Raw genomic sequence first — 24,888 nt, 5'->3', positions numbered from 1 at the left:
GTTCTCGCGTTCTCTCTCTCGCTGTTACCTCTCTTCTCTGTCCCTATTGTTATTCTCACCCCTCTCTTTTCTGTCCGTATCGTCTTCCCTCGGCCCCCCTTTCTCATCATCGGACCATAAGGCTATGCTTCGAAGTGATCTCATTTGACTGTGCTTTTGATACGTTTTATCAAACGCTCCCACACACCCACATACTCGCACACCCGCACGTTCGGGCTCTCAACTTCCCGCTCAAAACACTAGGAAAACGGGTCACTTGTACCACTCGATCATCTTGTCTCACTCAAAGAGTCGGAGCATTGGACGCCCAGATCATCTTTGAGATATGTCATGGTCGTTTCACGATGGAAGAGAGAGCACTGGACACATCCATCTTTCACCTTGTCGTGGTCGTTCAACGATGAATGGGACCACTGGGCATTGTCATCTTTCACCTTTTCGAGATTGTTCACGATAAGAACAGATGCATGAGGAGAAAACAAAGTCAAAAGATTATGGATGGGAGAATTGAGATGTATCGGTCACACTTCCCCCTCCCCCCGGTTCTAGTGTGTTGTTGATCAAGTGCGAGTATGACAGTTTCAAAAGAGTGTTTGTTCTACAGTTTGTGCCTACGACTTGAAGTTTGATGATCAATTATCCAGTAAACATTTTCAGAAACTGACAAACCCAGTTCACAAGCTCTGAAAGCCATCGACCTTATCCATCAATCCGACGTCATCCACGGAGATATCAGAGCCAGACATCTGTTGGTACATCCGGACAGACGCGAGTTGGTATGGTGCGATTGGGAAGCCAGTAGGGGGAGTCTGAGTACGAATGATAAGGAGGGAGAGAGACGGTTGGTCGAGGGTTTGTTTGGGACGACGCCGATTTCCTTGATCATCTGATTTGTTTTCCGAATGGGGTGGGGTGGGGATAACGGAGACAATTGTTTTTTTGTCAATTGAGGGGTAGGGGTCGGATGGTCACGTCAAAATCAAACGAAACGAAACGAACTAATAACTGTGCCCCAAATGTCTATCTACCCCGTCAACTCGCAGAAAGACGAATACGGATCAAGGTTTAGAGGTCATATCAACGTTTTGGATGAATGAGTTTTGGAATCAGACAAAGGAAGTTTGAATATGTAGTACAAAGGTTTGAGAATAATATCAAATACTTTTTTTTGGATCGAATATTCCATTTTAACCATCAAAGGTTTGTCAACCTTGCGATTCTCGTCATTCGGACTTAGGTTTAATCTTGTGCGTCTTCTGGTTTATGCAAAAAAAATTTGTTTGATCTGAATCTGATCCCTGACTCGTTATCAATCCCATGGACATTATCCAACTTTATCTCTCATTCTGTTTGTCTGGCTCGATTTCATTCTCATCTCTAACCCACTTAGAGTACCAGTCTTGGACAATCTCTTGGGCTGATCAATCTCCATCTGCTCCATTCTCCAATGACCTCAAGTTGGATTTTTGGATTTTTGGATTTTTTGATTTTTTGATTTTTTTTTTCCATTCCGAGATTTCCGCCATCACATCAACGTTTTACGATAAATGCCTTAACTTACTACCATCGAGGGTATCAAGAGAATTGCTCGTTTCTAACTTTATATCCGACTTGTAAATCATTTTGATCAACTACAAACTTCTTTCACACTGACGAATAGATCATCATACGTCATTGTGTCATACCTAATGGCGATGACCACGCAAATGTGGACGGACAGTTAGCCATTCTACTTTCTGTTTTCTGCTTTTTGCTTTTTGAATGTTATTTGGGATGATTGGGTGAGGATTCGGTTTGGTTAGGGATGATACATAGGTTTTTTGTTTGTTGACCTTGCGCTTCCTTCCTTACCATTCTTCTCGTGCTACAACGGCGACGACGACAACAACAACAACAACAACAACAACGACAACGACGACAACGACGACAACGACGACAACGACGACAACGACGACAACGACGACAACGACGACAACGACAATAACACCCCTCATAGGTAGAGTGAAAAAAAAAACATGTATATCAAATTGATCATTAATATAGCGGTCTTTTTAGATAAGACCAAAGAACGTTTCGTCAGTTTATACCAGTGAGTTATTCGTTTTGGTTTGATTTTTTGGGTGTATATCAGCAAGGTAGTGAGGTAAGGAGGTGTTGTTTTTTGATATTATTTCGGGATTTAAAACCCCTCCTTTTCAAAGTGTCAACAATCATCCCTTCTTCAAAAATGTCAAAACGATCATTCTTCCTCTTCTCCTCTTCTGTGAAACTCGTATGATCCAATAACTGCAATTTATATCTTACTTTGGAAATCATTAATATACAGAAATATAGTGGTGGGATTCGGGACGATCAACTTATCATTGAGAAAAACTTAAAGAGTACCCATAAAACTTTAAACACATGAACGTACAATGGGAAAACATCTTGAAAACATGAAAACTTCGATGAAATCCATAGATATGCTGGACCATGGTCTGGGTGCTACCTGAAGTGGTTTAAGTTCGCCATGCGGCTTTTGTCTGTTTGTTTTAGCTCTCTGGCATACAGCGCAGCCACCAACGTAGTCTTCAACATCTTGACAAACGCCTACCCAAACATAATCCCTCAGGACCAACTCCAAGGTTTTAGCTACCCCAGGGTGACCTGTGTAACGGTACTGGAAACACGACGACTAGGTCGCAGGTTGGGTCGAACTCGATGGAGGTCTCGTGGAAATCTAGGGGCTCTGGTGCTAATGGATCGTGTCTCCTCTGCAATCGATGTAGCCAAAGAATGATATTGAAGAATCAGCAAAGTTGGTACTTTGCTGATTGTACTATATACTGTCTACGGATATCCTCGCCCTTTGTCCTCTTCCTGCTGCAAGCGTCTACGTACGTACATACTCGGACAGGTGAAAAACCGCTTTGAGCAAACCCAGTGGGGAAATCTCGAAAGGGGAAAACCCGTCCCTACCTACTGCAGCACTGCCTCCAACTCCCGCTTTCCTCTGTCCTAATCCGTCGAACTCGATAGAGTCCTCTCGATTCGTTGTTACCCCGTAACAAGTTTCCCCCCCTGTCTCAAGGATCCTCGCCGAGGATCCTGAACCCTGTAACCAGGTGATGCACATGGATTGTTCTTAGACACCTTTGGTGCGCCCTGACATCATACCCACGCTAGTGTGACGGTTGCCATGAAAACGCGTCACCCGCACGGACCTCCAATGTGATCGAGAAATTACTGACCAAGTTACCTCCCCGTCTTCTTTCTCTTCTTTCCTCCTCATTCTCTCTTTACCTCTTGTTTGTCGTTCTTTTTACTTATCTATCATCATCCATCCATATCTTATTCATATCTTAGAGCATCCTTCCAACTCTGACCTGTCTGTGAGCATGTCTAAGCGTACTGTAAGCAATTCCCTTCGAATTCGATGTATATCCTCCTATCTCTCACTGGCTGACGAGATTAGTTGTCTCCTTCCACCTCCTCCCGTCAAACTCGAGCTTCTACCTTGGCAATCCTGCCTGACGTCGACCCCGAACTCCTCATGCGCAAAACAAAAAGAATGAGAATTACGTCTGAAGCCGCTTCCTCTCAACCCCCATTGGTTGATGCGTCTCGACGAGCTCTCGACACCATTAAGGAGAAGTATCAATCCGGTCCTTCTCGCGAAGCACAATCGCTCCTTGATGACCATGTCATCGAGCAATATTTCGACTTCGAAGGGGGTGCTGGGCCATCTGCCACTGGTGAGAACCTATCTCCCGCCAAATCCGTCGAATCCGAACACCCTACCGTCGTCGAAAATGAAAATTCTCCCGGTAAGCAACCCACTGGTCCTCCTTCTGAGGCTTCCGATGAACTTGTGGAGGTTCCCGAAGAACTTGGTGACATCTTTCACGCCCCTCGCAAGGTTACCGTCAACCAGGAACTGGTTAAGTTGCTCGAGGATCGAAAAGACTCCGAAATCGGTGAGAATTCCACCGAGTTCTGTTCGCTTCTGACTTGTTAGCTACCCTTTGGGCCAGCATGACCTTCCCCTCTGTTCGTCTCGCGTTGAAGAACGAAGCTCTGGACCGTTTCCGCGAAACCAACGCCATCAAGCCCACTGTAAAGTGGTTTAAGAACGCTGTAAGTCTCGAATTCTTTCAAGTTTTATCGATTCTAATCATTAGCTCGATCGTTTGGCCCAAGGTTGGCGCCTCCGCAACAAAAATGGTGCTGTTGTTCGGCTAGAGGGTGAGCTCTGTACCGATTGTCAACGTCGTCTCGATGGTGGTGAAGACTTTCGTGTTGGTTGTATTGGCCCTCGTAAGTTCTTGCTGCGACTCGTTCAATGTTGATGCAATTCAGTCGGTGGTGTGTGTGGTGAATGCTCTGCTAAGGGTACTTCAAAATGTTCGGTGAAGACCAACAACCCTGAGTCCAAATTCCGTGAGGTACCTGTCTATTTCCTTCGAACTTGGTCGATGTTGATGTATAGGGTATTGTTGTGGGAGCAAGAACGGTCACTTCCAAGGTTACCTTTGTCCTGGAGCACGAACTTTGTGCGGCTTCGGTCCGTTATCGATCCCTTCCTGCCCATGACCAACCCGCCTGTCTGACCCAACTTTCGGGTTACATCCATCTCTTTACCTCCCTTCTCCTTCCTCTCCCTTCTCAACATCTGGCTCTTTACAAATCCCTTCATCTTATTTCCGCCAACTACGCTCCTCCTTCTGCCGATGAAACTCTGGATCATCTTACTTCTACTGGTGATCCTACAGGATTGAGTTCCTCTCAACCAGTCGCCGGTCCATCCTCTTCTCCCCATACTCCTCTTCCCCGCAATGTCATTCGTATTCCCGCTTCGGCCCGTCGTCCCCGAGCCAATTCCACCACCTCCAATTTCTAGTGTGATTATATCTCTCTATTTGTAGCTATATTTCCTGTGTATGCATTCATTTCCAACCCAGTTTTGTTGATCTTGATCGAATTCTCACTTTCTTCTGGGGTCCCTTTTCCTTTTTTCCACAAATTCACCAAAAACGGCCAACTCCTCTACATTTTCTCGTGGTTCCCAGTCATAGGCCGTGTTTCCTGTGTATCCTAACCATTTTACCTTGAATTCTTCTTTTCCTCGTCGAATTCTGCTGTCCACAATTGCTTCCACATGGAATTCTTCCTGGCCGTTAATTACCACAGGTGGTGGGGGTGGTATCTGTCGACCTGGTATCATGTCCTTAGGATATGGTTCCAACAGCGTGACATTGAAGACATTGTGCACTTTCATTGATGGAGGTAGATCTAATTCGAAAGCATTTTTCCCCACTTTCCTTATGATCTTGAAGGGGCCAACATATTTTGCTTCTAATTTTCGACTGGGTCTTTCCGTCGTAAGATACTTCGTACTCAGTAGTACCTGTTCTCCCTCTCTGAATTCTTCTGGTATACTCTTGTGCCTCCTGTTGTAGTATTCTGCACTAATCTCATTATCCATCCTGACCTGTTCTTGAACAGCCGCATGTAATTCTCCCAAATCTCTCCATTTCCTCTCCAACTTGTTTGACTTTGATCGAATATCGTGCGAGTGGATGTCGTAGTGTGGCACATAGCCGTAACAGGCTTCAAAGGGACACAGACCGTGGCTACTATGTGGCGAACAGTTATAAGCGAACTCAGCAATTGGTAGAAGTTGATCCCAATTGTCCATGTTGTAGTTTACATACATTCCGAGCAGGATTTCCATCTGTTGATTTACTCGCTCAGTTTGTCCATCTGTTTGAGGGTGATACGCAGTCGAATATAAGTTCTTTATTCCTAAGAACTGACATATTTCCTTCCAAATTTCCGCTGTAAACTGAGTTCCCCTATCTGATACAATTGTTCGAGGTACTCCATGTTTTGAAAAGATCTCCTTGATGTAGATGTCGGCCACTTTGTTCGCTGTTAGTCCAGTTGTACATGGAATAAATTTAGCCATCTTGGTTAGTCGATCAACTATCACTAGTATCGCGTCGAACTCGGTCGATTTTGGTAGGGGTCCCACCATATCCATAGAGATATCTGTCCACGGGAGTGTGGGTACTGGTAAAGAGACTAGATGTCCATACGGCTGATGTCGATGAGTCTTATGTCGGTTACAGATCTCGCATCCTTTTACGTATTTCGCAATATACTCGTCCAAATGTGGCCAGTAATAGTCCTCTTTGACCATGGTGATAGTTTTGTCTCTTCCTGGATGACCCACTAGTATCGAATCGTGTCTTGCTTTCATTACTTCTAATCTTGCCTGTCCCTCTGGTATGACTACTCTGTTTTTGTACAAGAGTAATCCGCTCTGTGTCCATGATACTATTGGTGTCTCGCTGCTAGCCTGTGTCTTCTGTGTGTCCTGTGTGTTCTGTGTGCTCTATGTGCTCTGTGTGTTCTGTGTGTTCTGTGTGCTCTGTGTGCTCGGTGTGCTATGTGTCTGTGTCATTTGTAGTCCTAGTTGTCGTATGTTTGCTATGTCTTCTGAGTCTTTCAGTCCGTTCTTGATGAGTCCGAATAATGAGTCTTCCCGGATTGCTCCTCTTACTATGTGTCTTGGTCCTTTGTGTTCTGAGTCCATCGAATTCAATCCAACTTGTTCGTGTGTCGGTAGCAATTGTAGCCAGTTACCTTTGTTTAGGTCTGGGTCCTTGCTACTCCCTCTTCCTGGATGATAATCTCCTCGTCTAGTCAGAGCATCTGCTGCCCCATTTTTGCTACCTGGTCGGTAAGTGATCTCTATGTTGAAGTCTCCCAATATTTCCAACCATCTCATCTGCCTTTGATTTAGTTGTCGTTTGCTTTGGAAGTATTCTAGGTTCTTGTGATCTGTAATGACTTTTATAACATCACTACTGTTGGCCAAGTAGGGCCTCCAGGCGACCAAGCAGTCCACGATGGCTAGTAATTCTTTCTCTCCTACCGTGTAGTTTAGTTCACAGGGTGTCATTGCTCGAGACCAGTACGCAACTGGGTGAAGTTCGGTGGTTCCCTTTATTGATGGGTGAGGGAATCTTTGAGACGCTATCGCACCTATCGCGCAGTCGGATCCATCGGTTTCGATCCAAGTCGGTCGGGTTCTATCAAAATGTCGAAGTACTGGTGCTGTGGTGAATGTTTTCTTTAGATCGTCAAAAGCCTTTTGGCATTCTTGTGTCCAGTTCCAAGCTTGATCCTTCCTGGTCAATCGTGTGAGAGGTCCCACAATATGTGAAAACCCCTTGATAAACCTCCGATAGAAATTCGCAAAGCCCAAGAACACTTGAGTATCCCGGACTGTCATGGGTTCTCCCCATTCTAGAATAGCTTTCACCTTTTCTTGATCCATTTCGATCCGTTCGTGTCCTATTACATACCCCAGGAACTTCACTTCATTTGAACTCCATTCACATTTCCTAGGACTGACGACCAAATCGTTTTCAAGTAGTCGATCTAACACCTTTTGGACAATTATCTGATGGTTTTCGATCGTGTCGGAGTATACCGTGATGTCGTCGATATAAACTACTACCCCTTCGTCAAGTAGATCGTGAAACATGTCTTGTAGAAAGTTCTGAAAGGTGGCTGGTGCATTACACAACCCATCCCTTAGGACTGTGCTCTCGAAACTGCCGTATCTTGTTCGTAAGGCAGCTTTATGTTCATCTCCTTCCTTTATTCTGACTAACTGGTAAGCCCCTTTCAAATCGAGTTTAGTGAAGATCCTTCCTAATTGAAGTCGATCGAGTAGTGTCAAGATGAGTGGCATTGGGTATGAATCCTTAACGGTTACCTTGTTAAGCGCCCGATAATCCGTTACCACTCGATAGGGAATCACTCCCTTTTTTGGAACCAGGAATACAGGAGATCCATAAGGTGATTTACTCCTTCGTAAATGGCCGCTGGCCAAACCGTCATTGATCCACTGCTTTAGGAATGCGTCCCCATGTTCATCCAGTTGGTAGATTGGACCTGGTTTTAGTTCTGCTCCGGGGGTCAATTTGATCTCGTGATCACATTCTCTTCTTGGTCGTAGTTTTCTGGCCCGTTCCACTTTAAATAACTCCAGGTATTGGTGCCATTGTGTCGGTATGACTTGTCGTAACTCTTCTTCGCTCATTTCATCTTCTCCTTTTTCCAACGCCGTTCCTCTTACCAATCTTTCCTCCAATCTTGGATACTTCCAACCGTTATCCTGTCCGATTCCGTCGAACTCGATCAATCCCTTTCCACAATCGATCCTTGCCCGAAACTGTTTCAAGAAGTCCAATCCCACCAGTACCTCGGGGCCTTCGTATGCCATCACATCCAATCGAGTCGCAATTTTGAGTCCTTCTCCTAAATCCAATTCAGCTTCTACATACTCGGTCACTAACGTCGCGGTTGTTCCATCGAGGAACCTGATCTTCGGTGGTTCCTGATACTGTCTCTTTGGGAATAAATGGTATAATGGACAGGCCGGCTGTACGTATCTTCCGGTAGCTCCGGTATCAATTAACATTCCAAATCGTAGGGTATCTTCTTCTGTCTGTATTTTTATGTATATTATAGCCGAGTCATTACTGAGATCTATTGGTAGTTGAATTTTGTGCGATTCTGTTAGATCCTGGCCGCAAGTGGTCGCATCACTTAGGCCAGGTATTCGTTTCCCTCCTCTTCAAAGGTCACCGCCATTCCTCGAACTAATGGCCCTTTGGATCCAGTTGGGATCGAGTTCGATCCACTAGGAATTGGTGAGCTATGCGGGTTTGGGGATCCCCTAATGTTGTTCCTCGTATTTCCTCCATTTGGACAGTTGTTGGGTAATGTTCTGGACTTCTACATTTGAGACAACGTCGGTTCTCCCTCCTCCAAGTCATTTCGTTCTCGCTGAGACGTCCTCCGTCCTCTGTCCAAGTGACCGGAGGGTCATTTGGTAGACCATAATTCATCATCCCTGGTTTTCCACCGGGCAAGGGTCCTCTACCAGTCGATTGTGAGTGGCGTTCTACCGGGTTGGGCGGACTAGTATCCAATCGCATTGAATTCGATCGAGGGGGAAGCCAGGTCGGCTCATTTTTGCGTCTAGCAGCCCATCGATTCGCTGCAATCATCGTTTCAGCCATCCGTTGGTTCTCCTCAGTCCCTATCACATGCTGTTTGAAATAGATCCAGTCCGATTTGGTTCGAGGGTCGGTGTTATTTACCACTACCACTTTCAGTAGCTCTTCCTTCAGGCCCTGTATGGCTGAGGCGATTTTCATTGCATCGGGTACCTTTCCAAGGTGTGTGGACCAAAGTTCAAAGTTGGCAAAATACTCGGCGGCCGTATCAGTCTGTCTTAACTCCTGCAATTTCCTCATAGCCGTACCTGCCATGTTACTGTCTCCAAATTGAGTTCGTAAATGCTGGATGAATTTGTCGTAGCTCTCTAGCCATTCGGTCGAATTCCATATACTTGGATTGGTTATGGCCGGGGTTAGAAGCATTTGAGGGGTGCCTCGAAGATACCCGTACGTGAACAGGATCTTTCTGCGATCGGTGGCGTACTCTGCCCCTTTGAATTCGAAGTTCATGTGGCATGCTGCAAGGAAGTTGTCCAATTCTCCTCGTTCTCCACTGAAGGTAGGTGGATCCGCACACCTGGTTCTTCCTGTTCGTTCGTTGTTGGTAAGTTTTGGCTCCAAACACGGCTTGTTTTCTTCGCTTCCGATCGAACATGCCCCTTTCGATGTGAGTAGCTGTTGGTTCTGTCGGTCAGCTTTCATCGTAGCCAGTTCTTCCCTTAATGCATTTTGTTCCTTTTGTTGCATCGTCATAATGGCTAACAATTGTGACAACTGCTGCGATAATTCATTCAGCGGATCTGGGGTAGTGGTGGTAGAAGTGAGATCATGTGAAATGGTACTTCTCGAAGAACTTGTTGGTATTTCTTCCTCTGTGACCAGCCCTTGTTCCAACTCCTCTTTTTCTGGTATCATTTTCCGCGCTTTCCCTCTGGTGAGCATACAGTACTCTCCAATTCGACCCAAGGTGCGTAAGGCTGATTCTTCAACTTGTAACGGTACTGGAAACACGATGACTAGGTCGCAGGTTGGGTCGAACTCGATGGATGTCTCGTGGAAATCTAGGGGCTCTGGTGCTAATGGATCGTGTCTCCTCTGCAATCGATGTAGCCAAAGAATGATATTGAAGAATCAGCAAAGTTGGTACTTTGCTGATTGTACTATATACTGTCTACGGATATCCTCGTCCTTGTCCTCTTCCTGCTGCAAGCGTCTACGTACATACTCGGACAGGTGAAAAACCGCTTTGAGCAAACCCAGTGGGGAAAATCTCGAAAGGGGAAAACCCGTCCCTACCTACTGCAGCACTGCCTCCAACTCCCGCTTTTCTCTGTCCTAATCCGTCGAACTCGATAGAGTCCTCTCGATTCGTTGTTACCCCGTAACACAGCCTCAACTCCAGCCTCTAGTTTCCCCAGCATAGTACGCTCCTTGGCTGTGACAAAAGCCAACAATGCTGCTGGGGCTAGAGAAGGTCTTGGGGTATGTGCCATTGTACTCACAAGTGTCTCTGTGACGGGTGAGTGGAACTCATCCATTCAATTGCCATTAACGTGTAGCGTTGTCAAAGGCAAACAGCTACAAGAAGTCCGCCAAGTGGCCTTACGAGATTCCAAGTTTTCGAGCTGAATGGCACACGGCACTCAAGGATGTCTTTGAGACTGCTTGGACCAAAGTGGTGGAGGCATGGAATGGTGCCGGGCAAGGACAGGAGGTCTACAATTTCGACATTGAAAGGTGAGCCGTTGGTTGATGATCATGACGCTCATATAGTAGTTCTGATCGCTTTGAGTACCTCCACACTCCTCATGGTGAGAATGAACGTGTCAACCTGGATGATTTGAAGAAGTACACAACTCTCTCACACTTCTTCCGTCAGGAATACCTCTCCGCACATGCTGTGTATGGACGTAAACGTGACACCAAATCAAGCCGCATTGTCATTCACTTTGAGGTTCGAGCACCGCGTAAAAGTACTTTGGTCAGTTCTCAGCAAGTCCTGTCATTAATGCTGACATTGATCAGAAGCGTGAACTTTCAGACAGTTCCAACGACCATCAGGAGCCGGTCTCAAAAAAGACATGTGTGGAGGACAATCAGCCAGTGGATTCGGAGCCCCTTATGGCCGAAGAAACGTTGCAAGCCTTGCAGGATCTCCAACAGACATTGATAGAGAATGGTGAGTGCTTTATGTGACTGATCTCATATTGACTCGTCAGAGCTCCTTGAAGCAAATGAAGGGGATGAACAGGAAGTCATCTACTTCCACCATATCTATGCAGATCCAACCACACATGATTTGGATCCTATCCAGGCTGAGATGATGGAGACTGGACGGTTGGACCGAATGTGGTCAGAGCACGGAGCCTTCAAGCTAATTTACCATGTAAGTCACCACCTGTAGGCCCAGCTTATGCAACAGCTACACGTAGGAAAAAACCACTGGGTTGCCAAGCGGCATTACTCAATGACCTTTGCCACGGATCCAGATGAACACACCGTCATCCTCAGTGAAGCACAACACTTTCATCTAAACTTCAAAGAGGTGCAGAAAGCCACTCAGCTTAAGCTCTGGGCAGAGGATTTCCACCAAGAGGTTCAATGGAAGTCTGAACGTTGTGAAAGACGTGACAGTTGTGAGTGGAATCATCTCACTTGGATTGACTTCTGTTGATCCCATTGAGTAGCTTTCAAAGTCACTGGGGCTTTTGTCATACAAGAAGCAGCACCTACCGATGGTCGAGAGCATCCTCGCTCGTGGATTGTGGAGCAATGCTTGACCGAACAGCCAGCTAGCGCACATCCCCTCAAAACATGGAATAGCTGCTTTGTGAAATGGAGTAACATTGACTATGTTGCTCCAAAACCAGATGATTACCAGCTCTTGACTAAACTCATCCTGGAAGATTTAGATGCGTGGATTCACTGGGTGTTTGAAACCAGTAACAGGACACTAATTCTGGCAGACATACAAGGTGAGTCCCTGTTCAAGGATGGCGCTCATCTTCAGGTTTCCTCACTTCTGTGGGAAAGGTCCCCGCAACTGCTCGACGTTCTTTCATTCTATTTGATTTGCTCACTCACACGTGGGTGAAAGTTTGCCTCAGGAGTCAACGATGTGCTGATGTATAGGCTTCCTCGAGACTCCGGCCCTGGTGACTGTGGATATCCCAAGCTACATCGTTTTGTCCATCGACACAAGTGTAACACTGTATGTGTTGCATTGGGGCTTGACAACATGGAGCGTGCAAAACCATCCAGTATTGTACCAGTACAGGAGGAGCCCCATCCTACTGAACTTCCATTTTGGAGAAAGGATGAAATGACGGAGAGAGGATGGGTGGCAACATACAAAGGGTCAGATGTCCTTAGTGAGGACGAGGTGCAAGAGGCGTACAAACTCATACCCTCCTCTCCACCCCCAATCCCTAATCTTGCTTCAAAACGTCTGGATATGACAAAGTTTTGGCCCTTCTAGCTTGAAGTAAGTAGTCTGTAGAATTTGATACCGCTTCACCCGTAGTTGTGTAGAAGATGAATGAACCACTCACGTATTTGCATTGTTTTTATCTCGACTTCATTCTTTCCTTTCTTGCTCTCGTGCAAACGTTCATATGCCAACCTCAAGAACAAGACCAGTTATTCCACGTAGGTGTTTGCATAAAGCCATTCTCAGCTTATGTATGCAGCTACACCAACACCAGAGTTGGAACAAGCAATTTACAGTGCTTATCAAACTGGAGCAAAGTCGTGGAAGGATGTGAACCGGCAACTTGTACAACAAAACTCAGATTGGCTGTTTGGGTGTGTCACCATTCCTGCAGGTATGCTGTAGTTGCTAACTTACAGGTCCAAGACCGCTTTTTACAAGACTTGTAGTATCATGAAAATACCAGGTTCTCGAAAGGGGGCTTTGACCCCCGAACAACTTAATGTGGAGATTCGGAACCTTGATGGCATACACAAAACCCGTGGGTATTGTGGTGTTACTCATGCGCTCAGCTTAAAGGGACTTGTTGTCACTCGGTATGACCTCCTGATCACCAAGAGGATTTTACTCACACCACAGTAATGCAGTATACCGACAGCTCCAGATGATTGATCCACAAGGTCTTCAAAACAGGTCACAAGGCTCTCGTCGTCTTCGGCGCTTTCCAATCATCAGTGCCGGCCCCAATGAGCAATGGTCAATGGATGGCCATGACAAGCTTGCAATGTGGGGGTTTGGAATATATGGGATCAGGGATGTATACTCCGGTTTCCTCCTGGCACTGCATGCCTTTCCAAGTAATTGTCTGGCTGCCAATGTCCACTGGCTTTTCCTGGAGACGATTTTGGAACAGAAGGGTACGTACAGGTTCTGTATTCAGCAGCAAGCTTACAGATAGGCTACCCTATACAAGTTGCAAGTGATAGGGGCTCTGAGATGGGGCAGATTTCAGAAACACAGTTTCTTCTACGGTGAGAGTTACGAACAACCTCATGTAACAGCGTGCTGAGATATACAGTCAGACATATTCCTCACCTGAGCTCGATGATGTCCCACCTCATATCTGTCTGAAGTCCCTTCGTAACATCACAATTGAAAGGCAATGGGTCCATGTGCGGAAGGAGGTGGTGGACCTTATTCTTGGAAAAATACAAGAGGGACTTGAAAGGGGTTTTGTATGGACAAATCCAGCTCATCGGTAAGTGGTCTTTATACTGTCAGTAATATGCTGAGATTGCCAAAGCTCTCTATTTTGGTGGCTCTTTGCACCCTTAGTTCAAGGCTTATTGGCTCAGCATGTCACCTTCCATAACTCCTTTCGGGTTCGCCGACAGCCCACAAAACCCAATCCATCTGGTGGACGTAGACAAGATTTCTTCAAAAGCCCAGAGAAGTTTGTGGGAGTAGAGTGTCTGCAGCGAATCGAGCTAGAAACCATCAGAGAGATCATGGAGATACGAGACAAAGCAGTGACAGAGGGTATGCTGTGGTGGATGCACATTGGGCACTAGGTGCATCTGCGGCATGTTGGACATTACATGAGGTATGGAACCTCTTCGAACAAATGGTACCGTTGACACAGGTTCATTTGACAAGAGTTTTTGAGCAGACGGAAGTGTAGTCATATGATATCAAGGACCCACTATGTCCGCTGCAGAGGTTGCTTGTCAATGTGGAGAGGTGAGGTGGGTTGCCTATGGTTACAAATAGAATGCATCATTCAATTACTTCCTCGTAGTCTGTCTCCTCACTAATCTCATCTTCGTCAAAGATGATGAGATCATCTGAATCTACTCCCTCCAATGGTCCACTAACTACTTTACCACCCTCCTGCTTCCCCAACAGACTCTCAACATGACGGCATGTATAAAATATCACAATTATTCTATCTTTCCTTGCAGGACCTTCACCAACAGCGTGATGAATGAGATTAGAGGTGGGGGCTATGAGAACATCACCAACACCAAGACAAGCATCAACATGGAGTTGAGGGAATCGAGTGAAGCCTGGATCACCGGATAGTTGAGTGAAGAAGGTGGGAATAGAGTCCACATCATTCTGGTCAAGGTGAGGGAGCCTCACCATACCCAATTGCCACCGCCATTGCCATGCCAACAAATCTCATTCCACTACCATTTCCCTTTTTACTGTAACCAATTTTTTCTGTCTCCTCTCCTCTATAAATTGTTCCTTCAGCAGCGGTCATATCACGTCCTTGATGATTGAGAAAGAATGAATAATCGACTGTGTCTTTGTCCACATATGAATATTGCCGTTTGACAGGGGTGCAGACAAACTTTTTGAGGAGACGTAGAATGTTAAGTGCTGCTTGACGTCGTTCATCTTGTTTTTTGGTTGGTTTGTTGATCATCTTCCTTGTTGTTTGACTGGTGTCCTTGCTGACTCCAATGGTATTACCTTGCCGTCTCACTATGCCTAAATGGAAAGGATGAAGCCCTTCAATCCCTTCCCGTCTTTGTGATGTAGAAACATGTTTAAAGGGTTTCAGGTCGTTGAACGTGTGAAAGGGAGATAAGATGGCGTCTATGTTGGTCTGAGGGATCATGTGTGGAATACGAAGAACATGGAAAGGAAGTCCATTTGCTTTCATAGAACTAATCACACCTTGAGGTATGGATAGGGTGAGCTGGCGAGGTGGACCAAGGTTGAGAGCATTTAGACGGTGAAGGACAGTATCAATGTTTTTTTGGGATCGTGCATGTTCAGGGAGTGTGAAGAAATGAATGAGTTCGGAAGGAATGTCGGGTTCAGGAATGGATGTGTCAAGGTTGTCTTCAAAAGTTCTTTGGAGTCGTTTGTGGTATGGTTCCGACTTCTTCTGCTTCCCCTTGCTGTGTCTCCGTGTTTTTCCCATTCTCCACTTGTCTTCTAAGTATCCAGAGGAGCACCAAGGATTCATAAATGCGTCACTCTTTCAAGGTCTGACAGGAGAGGCAAGAAGCAAGAGGGGACACAGTGAGGTATTCTGAAAGTCAGCCATGAACCTGTGAAGTGACGGAAGATGTGGAGAATGATGCGGAAGAGTGGATATCATTGAGTGTGCGTACCGGTTGTTCCGCTTCCTCTTAGTAATCTTAGTCCCGCTTCCTCTCAATGATGTGTCCCGCTTTCTCTCAATAATCTTAGTCCCGCTTCCTCTCAATAATCTTGGTCCCGCTTCCTCTCAATGATGTGTCCCGCTTCCTCTCAATGATGTGTCCCGCTTCCTCTCAGTTTGTCCCGCTTAGAGATCTCTTGTCTCGCTTCTTCTCAACAATCTCTGGTCCCGCTTTACCTGTCGATAATCTCTTGCTGTGTTGCCACTTGATTGGTCTATTCCGTCTTGGTATAGTTTGAGATAAAAGAAGAGGTAGACAGAGAATGGCAAGAGGATCTGCTGACTCAACCTAGCTCAGGCCCGCGGGGCAAAACACAAATTTGATTGTGCAATTTGGAGAATCAGAGGAACCATCGGGCCACCGTACCATAGCCACGAATAACACTTTTGTCAACCGCGAGCGGGAGCGAGCGGGTTACTGCTAGTCATTCTTTCACCAAGTTACTTATATCCTATATCCTATATCCTATATCCTATATCCTACACCCTATATCCTATATCCTATATCCTATATCCTACACCCTATATCCTATATCCTATATCCTATATCCTACACCCTATATCCTATACTAGCGTGCCAACCTGTCAAATTGACAGGCCCCTATCCTTCCTTTTTGGTTTGCAACCCGTGAACCCATGGCCTCTCTCTTTCTCTCAGACCCGTGGATCCGTAGCTACTCTCTCTTCTCTCTCTTTCCTCTCTCTCTGTCTCTGTCTCTCTCTGTCTCTATCTCTCTATCTCTCTCTCTGTGTCTCTGTTCTCTCTCTCGTTCTGAGTGCGGGCGTCGCCGCTAGCCACGTGGTTTGTCTCCAAAGTTAGCTCGACATCTTCTTTTATCATAGTAGACTAGTGTGCTAACCTGTCAAATTGACAGGCCCGTCTCCTGCCTCTCGAGCTGACTCTGTCGACCCGTGGAATCTCGACCTCTTTTCTCTCTCACACACTCTTCTTCTGTGTGAACCTGTGATCCCTGTGAACCTCTAGCGTCTCTCCCCATTCCCCCTTTATCGTCTCACTTCCGCTCTGCGGGTGTCGCCGCTAGCCACGTGGTTTATCCCCTCCTTTATCTCGGACCCATCATCTGTTATTATAATAGATCCTACACACTACACACTACACACTACACATGACACAATCAACAGCCGGTAGTAAATGTCCACCGGTCATACCATTATTCTCAGATTTATCATTCTCTCTCTCTCTTTCCTTTAAAAACCATCCATCCCGATTAGAAGAAACCTTACGATACTACTTGATCATTGTCAGTCCCTTGCTTTCTTTCCTTGTCGTCTCAAATGCTCAACTTAGCTTCACGGTGGTTCCATTCATCGTTCATCAGATGACATAATACCCAACACAGTCATTCAAGTAATACCTTCACCTTCACCTTTTCCTCGTCCAAGTCAAATTCCAGTTCCAGTTCCAATCCATTCTGATTCTGATTCTTCCGGATATATCAACAACAAGATCGCCACTGTAAGTTGGATAATGGAATGTATCAAGAATTCCGAATTGTCAGCTTTACCTTTGAATATCGGTCATGATTTCATGTTGGATGAACCGCAAAGTACGAGCGATAACCAAAGTAAAAGCAAAGCGCCTTGTCCGTCAATGGATAAGGATGAAAACCAACTTGTAAAAGTAGAAGATCGTTGGAGGTTTAGTTTAATAGAAAAATGGTTAAGACAAGTTGATCAAGATGAGATACAAAGTGGAAACGTTTTTCGAATTTCATTCTTTTTGTGATGATCGTTTGAATGCTTTGGTGAGTTTTTGGTTATTGTTTCTTCCTTTTTTCATTTCCTCTCATCTTCTTGTGAATGCTGCCTATGATGCCGACCTACAACACACCACCCACCATTCCCCAAAGTCCGTTCTCTCTCCGGTCTACACGACGACGCGACATGTCTCCTCGCTGCCTTCCAACCAACCTGTCCTCACCACCAATCTCTCCATCGTCATTTTACTAGTAAACTCTCGCTCTTTCTTTCGACTGACTGGCTGTAACTCTCTTGATATCCATTGTGGTGTCTTCTCACCTTCCCGACCCTGTTCTCCTGGCCGCTGCAAGTCTGTGAGTACTTGGTTTATCATCACAAGTCAAGTACTGACTTTGATAGGTCCTCTCGTCATCATCATCATCATCATCATCATTTTGGCCACCAACATCCCGGCCAGAGAATTTTTGACTCTCCAACAACACGACCCCCGGGGCTCTGACTTGTTGATATGTATTCTCCCGGTCTTGGCCTACGAGTGAATACCAGTTTTCATCTGAAAAGAGTTACCATCCTGACGGGCTAGATGTCATCGCCGATCCTGGTCACTTTTTCACCGTCCCCCTTTATAGAATTCAGTCCTCGACACGCACACTCTCTCTCCTGATCTTGTATAAGAGACTCGGCAATATCATGATCACGACTATAATGAAGAGGACCTGAAACTCGACATTTGTGAGGACACAAGATTTGCTCCTGTGACTGACCACATCCATCCTCCCCTCAAATATGAACCTCATCCTACCATGGACGCTGCTTGCCTCCACACTCAGTCAGTTGGCATGGAATTTATGGTCTGCATTGTCACCTCAACCAAGTAACAAAGAAATGGGCAAATTAGAACTGGAATGGTCGTCGTCCTTTCAATGGGTAAAGACAACATTGTATTTGACATGGGGGGGGGGGGGGGTATACTTGTATTTATTGAGGATGATACCGATTGATAATGCAAAGATGGGATGGCGGTGGATGAGCAAGAACATTCCTATCTTCTTTCCATTTCCGACGTGATTCTTCTAGAATGTTTGGTATGGTCTTCAACCAAATCCGATTCAGATGGATGTGCTTTTTTGTTGGGTGATTATACTTTGGTTGGGATAGAGAGTGAAGAACAGACCAGGTTGTTGGGATGTACACACGTTGCACGTCAGATCCTGTAAGAGTGTGTTTTCTTTTTTCTTTTTTCATCTGGCTTCCGATGAGCCTACTCTTCTTCCTCTTCTCCCCGTTCTCGTTCTTGCTGTTACAGAGGATGCGGGCATCTTCCAAATCGTAGTGGATCGTCTTCTCCCGAGGTTTTTTTTTGTTTTACTTCTTCCTCTTCTCAAAGAAAATTCTGCTGACACACACACAAGATTGTAGGGTTTCATATCAATAACACGATGATAAAGCTAAGTCATCTAAAGTTATAATCGGTATATCCTGTAAGTCTTCTCTCCTTCAAGTCCTTTTCTCCGTTTTCTTTTTCTTCTTTACCTCAAACTCGTGAGATTATATGCCTTTTACCTTGTCATATGCTGATTCTTACAGGGATATGGTCTAGAACAGGTTTGTATCAATGGCGTGGCCGAGATCATGAATGATGGTGTGAATGGATTTTCTGTTTACCTCGCCCTCTGCCTCCTCTTCTTGCCTTTCCCCCTGGAAGAATTCAAGAGGCGAGTATCGCCTCCCTGTTCTGTTTCTACCGTCTGTCTCCGAAAGAGTAATTCTTTTTTCTTAACTCCACAGCTCGAGGTTTTCCTTTGAACTTGGGTGGAAAGCCGGTTGAAACTTGTTTTGCACATATCCCTACCATCAACCCTGACACCACCACCACCTTCAGGATGATCAAAGAAGAGAATGATAGACACGATCCATTTGGCAAACTACTTGACATGATCAAAGATATGGATATGGATCGAGGACGTATGCATCCATCCGTCTACTGGATCCAAATCAGAACTTGAATCGACCTAGATTCTTCTCTTGCTCATCTCGATACTCACCAAACAGACACAGACTTGTCTCATAAACGACCTCCTTACGACATGTAACTAATGGTACTTTCTGGAACCGAGTATCGGTGTCGTCCAAACCAAAGAGGTCAACTCAACGGGGTTGCAAGAGGAGGGGATGTCAAGCCGGGTTTAGAATCGTTTTCTATCGAGGGTGAGTCAATTTGTCATCAGTTCCTTCCTGATTCTTCGGTATCTTGTACAAAGTTGGTTGGAATTGAGTGATTTGGAAAGGTCATCGTGCGTTTTGGTGGCTTGATATGTGTGACGATTTGGTGAACGTGAAGAGTGAAAGAAATATTGAGAGCAGTGTGAACCCATCTCGTGTCAACCCCATCCATGACAATGTCGACTTTACGATTGCTCTTCTCATTGTGCAACTGAGCACGAGATCCTTATCATCCTCAACGTGCCACACATATTCCTGATACACATACACACCCAACAACCAGTTCTATCAATCTGTGGACCGGCACCGGAATCGATATTCAGATGGAACGGATGGGGTCGGTCCAGAAGGGGAATGAATGTAAAGGGCAAGATCAAGGGGAAATGGGAAAGGGGGGTTTGTTTGGGCTTTACGGGAGAAAAGATGGGGAATTTGGATATGTTTCGTGGTTTAGAAACGACATGAAATGGCCGTCTCAGGTTGGGTCAAGTTGGATGGAACTCTATGGATTATGTAGGTGTAGCATGTAGCATGTAGCATGTAGCATGTAGCATGTAGCATGTAGCATGTAGCATGTAGCTCGTGGTTGAGTCATGTCTTCTTTGAACAAGTTGGCCAAATAGATGTATCAAGGAATCAGCAGGGCTTCACTAGTTACTTTGCTCATTGTCCTCGGTGGCTACGCGAGCTACAATCATCCTCAATCCTCGATCCTCGATCCACTATCCCGCTGCATCCGTTCAGTCCTGCAATTTGTCCATGTAAATTTACATGGAAAAGGGTTGAGAAAAGCTGTTTTCGGGCAAAAAAACCCACCCAGTGGCCGATGGGAAAATGAGGTCGAAAGAGGAAATTTCACCTGATCTACCTGACCCGACCTAAAACAGCTCTCTCTTTCTCTCTCCCATTTGATTTGATCGTATTCCATCCTCTTTCTTCCATTCAAGTGGGATCAACCACCCTTCATTGTTGTTACCCCGTAAGGTTTATGCACTCAATAACTTGCCAACGATCAGAGGTCCAACGTTCATCCGTACCAGTCGCATGTCACATTGTTGGTAAAACATGTGTGTGTGTGTGTGTGTGTGTGTGTGTCATACGGGTTTGGTTTTTCTTCTCTTTTCTTGCCAGATCGATCTTGAACCAATCAACGGTCTCTGGTCTCATACTGAGATCAGCACTCGGCCAGCATGGTTGGCTACTTACCCATAGGATTGTAGTGCCCCGGTTCCGGTCGACAGGGACGCAAACCGACATTTCAGTCCTCAGTCCTGATGTGTTTGAGAGCATTACCCTCTAGCCAGCAAGCGTCTCTCGCAGACAATGTACAATGCAATCGTTTCACACATGAGTTGATTGTCGCACGTCGCACAAAACTTGACGGGGGGTGACAAGCACAAGCGAGTTGTACATGGTCAACAGCATGACACGTGTTTCTCATCACGGTTCCTATGATTTGTCAGTCAGCACTACCAGCAACGAGAAGAGCAGAGGAGATATCCAATCTTGTCTGAGGAACCATGTCCAGTTTGAGCTACATTCGATGCTCGATGCTCGAGGGGAGAGGGGGGGGGGGGGGGGGGGGGAATCTGATTCTCATTGAGCTTAGCTTTGTCTCTTTATATCTTCCAAAAACCTCCACGCTTGTCAGTTAAGGTGACATCGGGGTGGGAAGACGTACCTCTGAATGGGGACTCGTGGAGGTTGTCTAGAACAGGTAGAATTTTGAGCCCACTGACATAGTGAACGTTTGACAAGAAGCGTAGGTGAGAATGAACATGAACATGGTCATGGTCTAGAGTGTTGTTGCCCACCATTGCATGAAAGCAGCTTCAAAACCGCTCGGGTTCTCCAACTTGAGGATTGTAGATATGCGACTCGAAGGACAAACGAGATGTGACGGCATTTCGAAGAGCGGTTCTCCTATCCTTGAGTATGGAAGAGGAGTGAGAGTGAGAGTGAGAGTGAGAGGGGTTACCGGGCAGGAAAAAGGAGGAAGAGAAAGTGTGGGTGACCCGAAGGGTGGGGGAATAATGACAAGATGAAGAAGACCGAAACAAAATGGTACGGTGAAATAAAAGGGACGAAATGGACATGGCTTTTCTCCCATCTCTGAATCTTTTCATTAGCTATTGTAGATTACCTTTACTCGTAGTTAGTCCGTCCGGGGGTTGATGGGGTTTTTCCAATATGTGACATTATTTCCGACATACAGACCCTATACCTTATTCACCCGATATTCGTCTGGGGGCCCTTGGGCTGGTGAGAAGGACAAGGATAATCGGAACGGAACAGAACAAAACAGAGCGTCTAGTCTCGTCATCGGACAGTGTACAGTGTGGTTGGTGTATCCGAGATAGACATGAATTCTCAACTCACGATCCCACCACTGGTCCATGTCCTTTTTACTTTTTACACGCTCCAAACACACCCCTTCTCTGACGACCATGAAATCACCGTTCATCTACTAGTCATTGGTTTAGTATTTACCTCTATCCCTAACTTCTGGAATCTGGTCTCGTCCACCGGAAAGCTTGTCCCTCACCTTGTTATTTCTTCTCATCTACCTCTTGGTTCCAATTCGAATCGACGTGTCGGTGATCTTCTTCTACATGATTGTTCGATACACCACCTTGATTAATTCAAACATCTCAGACAACTTTCTTTCAGATTTCGGAGCATGACTGTGACTCGGAAGATTTCTCCCGACTCAAATCTTCTATCTCTCTGTTATTCCATCTTGAAAGCTCTCTTTCACTCCGCTCCACGTACGTGCATTGGAAACATCATTCCGTGTCCTCTATCGTTCCGTTTCCAGCTCATTCACAATGGTTTGGTTTGGTTGTTTTTTTCTGTTTTTTTTTTTGGGTGGTTTGATTCCTTTATCCTTCTTTGCTGCTATACTTTTATCCGTTACCAATGCTTTGGTACTGGTACCTTGATTGACTTGGTGTCGGTTCGAACACCTGAAGTGGGTACAATGTACATTCCGATGCAGAGAATGAATTGGTAATTGGTTGATTCTTTCAGGAAGTGGTAAAGTGTATGATCGATTTCGAGACGTACAGAATGGTAATGTAACAAATGGTCGAGGACTTTTCTTCTTCTTCTCCTCATTTGATCCCCTGTCGTTGACGGGATCTTGTGGTGATACGGAAGAACATCGTTCGGGTTGGAGCTGATTGGTAGGATCCCTGACTCTTCAACCTAGAATAGAGTTTTGAGAGAGGTAACATGCCCTTCCTCTTCTTCGTCTCAGCCCACTCAATGTAACACATATCTAGGATCTCCCAAAATCCTCTCCTCTCCTGTTGGGTAGGTACTCCCACGTCTTGGGAAAGGAGTGGATGAAAGGAGGAGTTGAGTCTCAACGGTCAGGTCACAGAAGAAGATTGATCCAGGGCAGGAAAGAAAGTGCATTTTTTAGTGCAAGAAATAGAAGCAAGATGAAGAAAGATAGAAAGGAGGTAGGGAGGAAGAAAAGGGACTGACTTGTAATATATATCCATTCCTAAAACCTCATCGACATCCTCTCTTCCCGGTCCCACGTTTCGGTCGTGTTCAAAGGGGGATCAGGGGGGGTGGGGGGGGGGGGGGGTGATCTGGCATAGTCGATCTACGAGTAAGTACTCGTACCTCTCAGGGCTGGGATAACAATCTGATCCGAAATCATAGTTGAGGGGTTATGCCTCGAATAGTTCTGAGATGGACGACGATGGAAAGCTCGAGTTGATGGAATCAGAGTGAAAAGGTGTGAACGGGAGGAAAGTAAGGAAAGGGGAGAGTGAGTCAGACGAGGTACCTACTGGTAACATGACAAAAACCTCATCATCCTAGTTCCCAATTTGATCTCCTCCTTTGCCTTGTTCAGCTTGTTCTTTCTTCTTCTTCCGACTCGTTCTTATTGGCAATCAATGAGATAGAAATAGGCTGTGGAATAACCAGGGTTCTCATTTTCATCGTTTTTTGAGGGAGGGATATCATTGAACGACCTGATCTCTCAAACTATGCAAAGCTGCATCTGCATCGGTCTGGAGTCTTTATTCTGGAGATGAAACGTTTCCCCATGGTCATCTCATGGATGTCAGGCGAGTCTTTCTTTCACTTGATCAGGAAGAGAGGAGTTTCAAGGTCAAACTGACACAATCAGCCATGTCACCGGATTTTCATTCAACGTTCAATCCGATCCAATCAGAGCTCCATCCGTACTCGCTCTCGCTCCTCAAACCCAGCTCATTGTCGAGTTGGAAGAGACTTCGTGGGGTGTGGAAACTGAACGATCTCTCAGCGCGTGTTGGGAGTGACAAGGGTACAATGACGAGTGATGTCAAACTCACTCATGAGACATCCATCTTATCTTTCTCAACCATTGCACCTTGCACCTTGCACTTGGCGTCTCATCTTCTTCTGAATTCGCCGTCTTGTCCAGAAACGTCATTTGTCATTTGTCATCGTCCCATCGTTGAATCTCTCATCAATACAATCATGTTCCTTGGAAAGATCGGCACGGATCGTGGGTATTTCGACTGGATCACATGCCTGGGATACCGTCAGTCCACATTTCCTCTCAATAATCTGACGAGAGAGAGAGAGAGAGAGAGCAAGGTTTGGGGGAGGACAGAGAGAACGAGAGGGAGGGAGGGGGAGAGAGAGAGAGAGAGAAAGAGAGAGAGAGAGAGAGAGAGGTATCAACATGTTTCGGCTACACAACTCACAAGTTCCCAAAAACCAGTTAATTTTCCTATCCCAGGTAAACATCGTTGTAAGCCAGCTCTCAAACTGCCGACCAGGCCTCTCACCTTCTGTCCAGTCAATTGCATTCCATCGCATTGACGACATACACACTTACCCTCGTCGCATATCCACTCTCCGACCACAAAGCTCAAGTCTGGGCCGCTTCGCATAAACGTGGTTGCCTTTCGGATGGAGGCGATTGTCGGAGTCAATTCGTAAATTTTTGTGACCTGTGATCGTCAGGCGATAGCTTGAACGGTCGATTGAAAAGGAATATGATATGATTAGGGTGCTGTAGAATTTGTCTCTCGATGATTGACTGTAACAAGCACCCAAGTGAACAGGAATGGTACATCGGATGTGTGGTATAGTTACGGATTGACGTATAAATTGATTAATAAGACTTACGTTAGATACGACATAATCAGAGACCCCACCGACCCATTCATCCAATATCATTCGACACCAAGACGGGTCCATGTGACCCATCGCCCAATCTTGCAGTAAATCGCCGTCGGAGACTTTGACAGATTGTTCTTGGGCGATGGTCATGCCGGATGGAATGGTATGCTTATGGTGAG

At 45.8% G+C, this 24,888-nt stretch overlaps 7 protein-coding genes across 7 annotated transcripts in view; 4 read left to right on the top strand and 3 right to left on the bottom strand.

Annotated features, from left to right (window-relative positions):
• Positions 1–1,097, top strand: part of TREMEDRAFT_65268 (uncharacterized protein) — a gene marked incomplete at both ends in the record, with an annotated part of 5,424 nt that extends 4,327 nt beyond the window's left edge. Inside the window, 2 exons of the mRNA XM_007007386.1 lie at positions 674–852; positions 958–1,097. Of these exons, the coding sequence (XP_007007448.1) occupies positions 674–852; positions 958–1,097 (319 nt within the window). The remainder of the gene's footprint in view (positions 1–673; positions 853–957) is intronic.
• Positions 1,098–3,377: 2,280 nt separating this feature from the next.
• On the top strand, positions 3,378–4,879 carry TREMEDRAFT_65267 (uncharacterized protein; the record flags this gene model as incomplete). The annotated part of the gene is made up of 6 exons (XM_007007385.1): positions 3,378–3,392; positions 3,455–3,956; positions 3,998–4,116; positions 4,161–4,296; positions 4,339–4,424; positions 4,469–4,879. The coding sequence occupies 6 exons, from the start codon at positions 3,378–3,380 to the stop codon at positions 4,877–4,879; spliced, it is 1,269 nt and encodes a 422-aa protein (XP_007007447.1).
• Positions 4,880–8,657: 3,778 nt separating this feature from the next.
• Positions 8,658–9,218, bottom strand: TREMEDRAFT_65265 (uncharacterized protein; the record flags this gene model as incomplete). The annotated part of the gene is made up of 1 exon (XM_007007384.1): positions 8,658–9,218. The coding sequence occupies one exon, from the start codon at positions 9,216–9,218 to the stop codon at positions 8,658–8,660; it is 561 nt and encodes a 186-aa protein (XP_007007446.1).
• Positions 9,219–13,114: 3,896 nt separating this feature from the next.
• On the top strand, positions 13,115–14,021 carry TREMEDRAFT_34614 (uncharacterized protein; the record flags this gene model as incomplete). Its single annotated transcript, XM_007007207.1, has 4 exons — positions 13,115–13,367; positions 13,409–13,469; positions 13,529–13,708; positions 13,754–14,021. 4 exons carry the CDS (start codon positions 13,115–13,117, stop codon positions 14,019–14,021), a joined length of 762 nt encoding a protein of 253 aa, XP_007007269.1.
• Positions 14,022–14,226: 205 nt separating this feature from the next.
• TREMEDRAFT_65263 (uncharacterized protein) lies at positions 14,227–15,076 on the bottom strand (the record flags this gene model as incomplete). The annotated part of the gene is made up of 2 exons (XM_007007383.1): positions 14,227–14,453; positions 14,593–15,076. 2 exons carry the CDS (start codon positions 15,074–15,076, stop codon positions 14,227–14,229), a joined length of 711 nt encoding a protein of 236 aa, XP_007007445.1.
• A 1,679-nt stretch (positions 15,077–16,755) lies between these two features.
• On the top strand, positions 16,756–17,375 carry TREMEDRAFT_65262 (uncharacterized protein; the record flags this gene model as incomplete). Its single annotated transcript, XM_007007382.1, has 3 exons — positions 16,756–16,890; positions 16,938–17,105; positions 17,133–17,375. 3 exons carry the CDS (start codon positions 16,756–16,758, stop codon positions 17,373–17,375), a joined length of 546 nt encoding a protein of 181 aa, XP_007007444.1.
• Positions 17,376–24,007: 6,632 nt separating this feature from the next.
• Positions 24,008–24,859, bottom strand: TREMEDRAFT_65261 (uncharacterized protein; the record flags this gene model as incomplete). Its single annotated transcript, XM_007007381.1, has 4 exons — positions 24,008–24,112; positions 24,289–24,375; positions 24,415–24,537; positions 24,716–24,859. The coding sequence occupies 4 exons, from the start codon at positions 24,857–24,859 to the stop codon at positions 24,008–24,010; spliced, it is 459 nt and encodes a 152-aa protein (XP_007007443.1).
• Between the last annotated feature and the right edge of the window lie 29 nt (positions 24,860–24,888).

The sequence above is a fragment of the Tremella mesenterica genome (genome assembly GCF_000271645.1).
Source record: "Tremella mesenterica DSM 1558 unplaced genomic scaffold TREMEscaffold_13, whole genome shotgun sequence".
Classification (NCBI taxonomy): Eukaryota; Fungi; Basidiomycota; class Tremellomycetes; order Tremellales; family Tremellaceae; genus Tremella; species Tremella mesenterica.
Note: the sequence above shows the minus strand (reverse complement) of the source record. Positions and strands in the feature narration are given on the sequence as shown.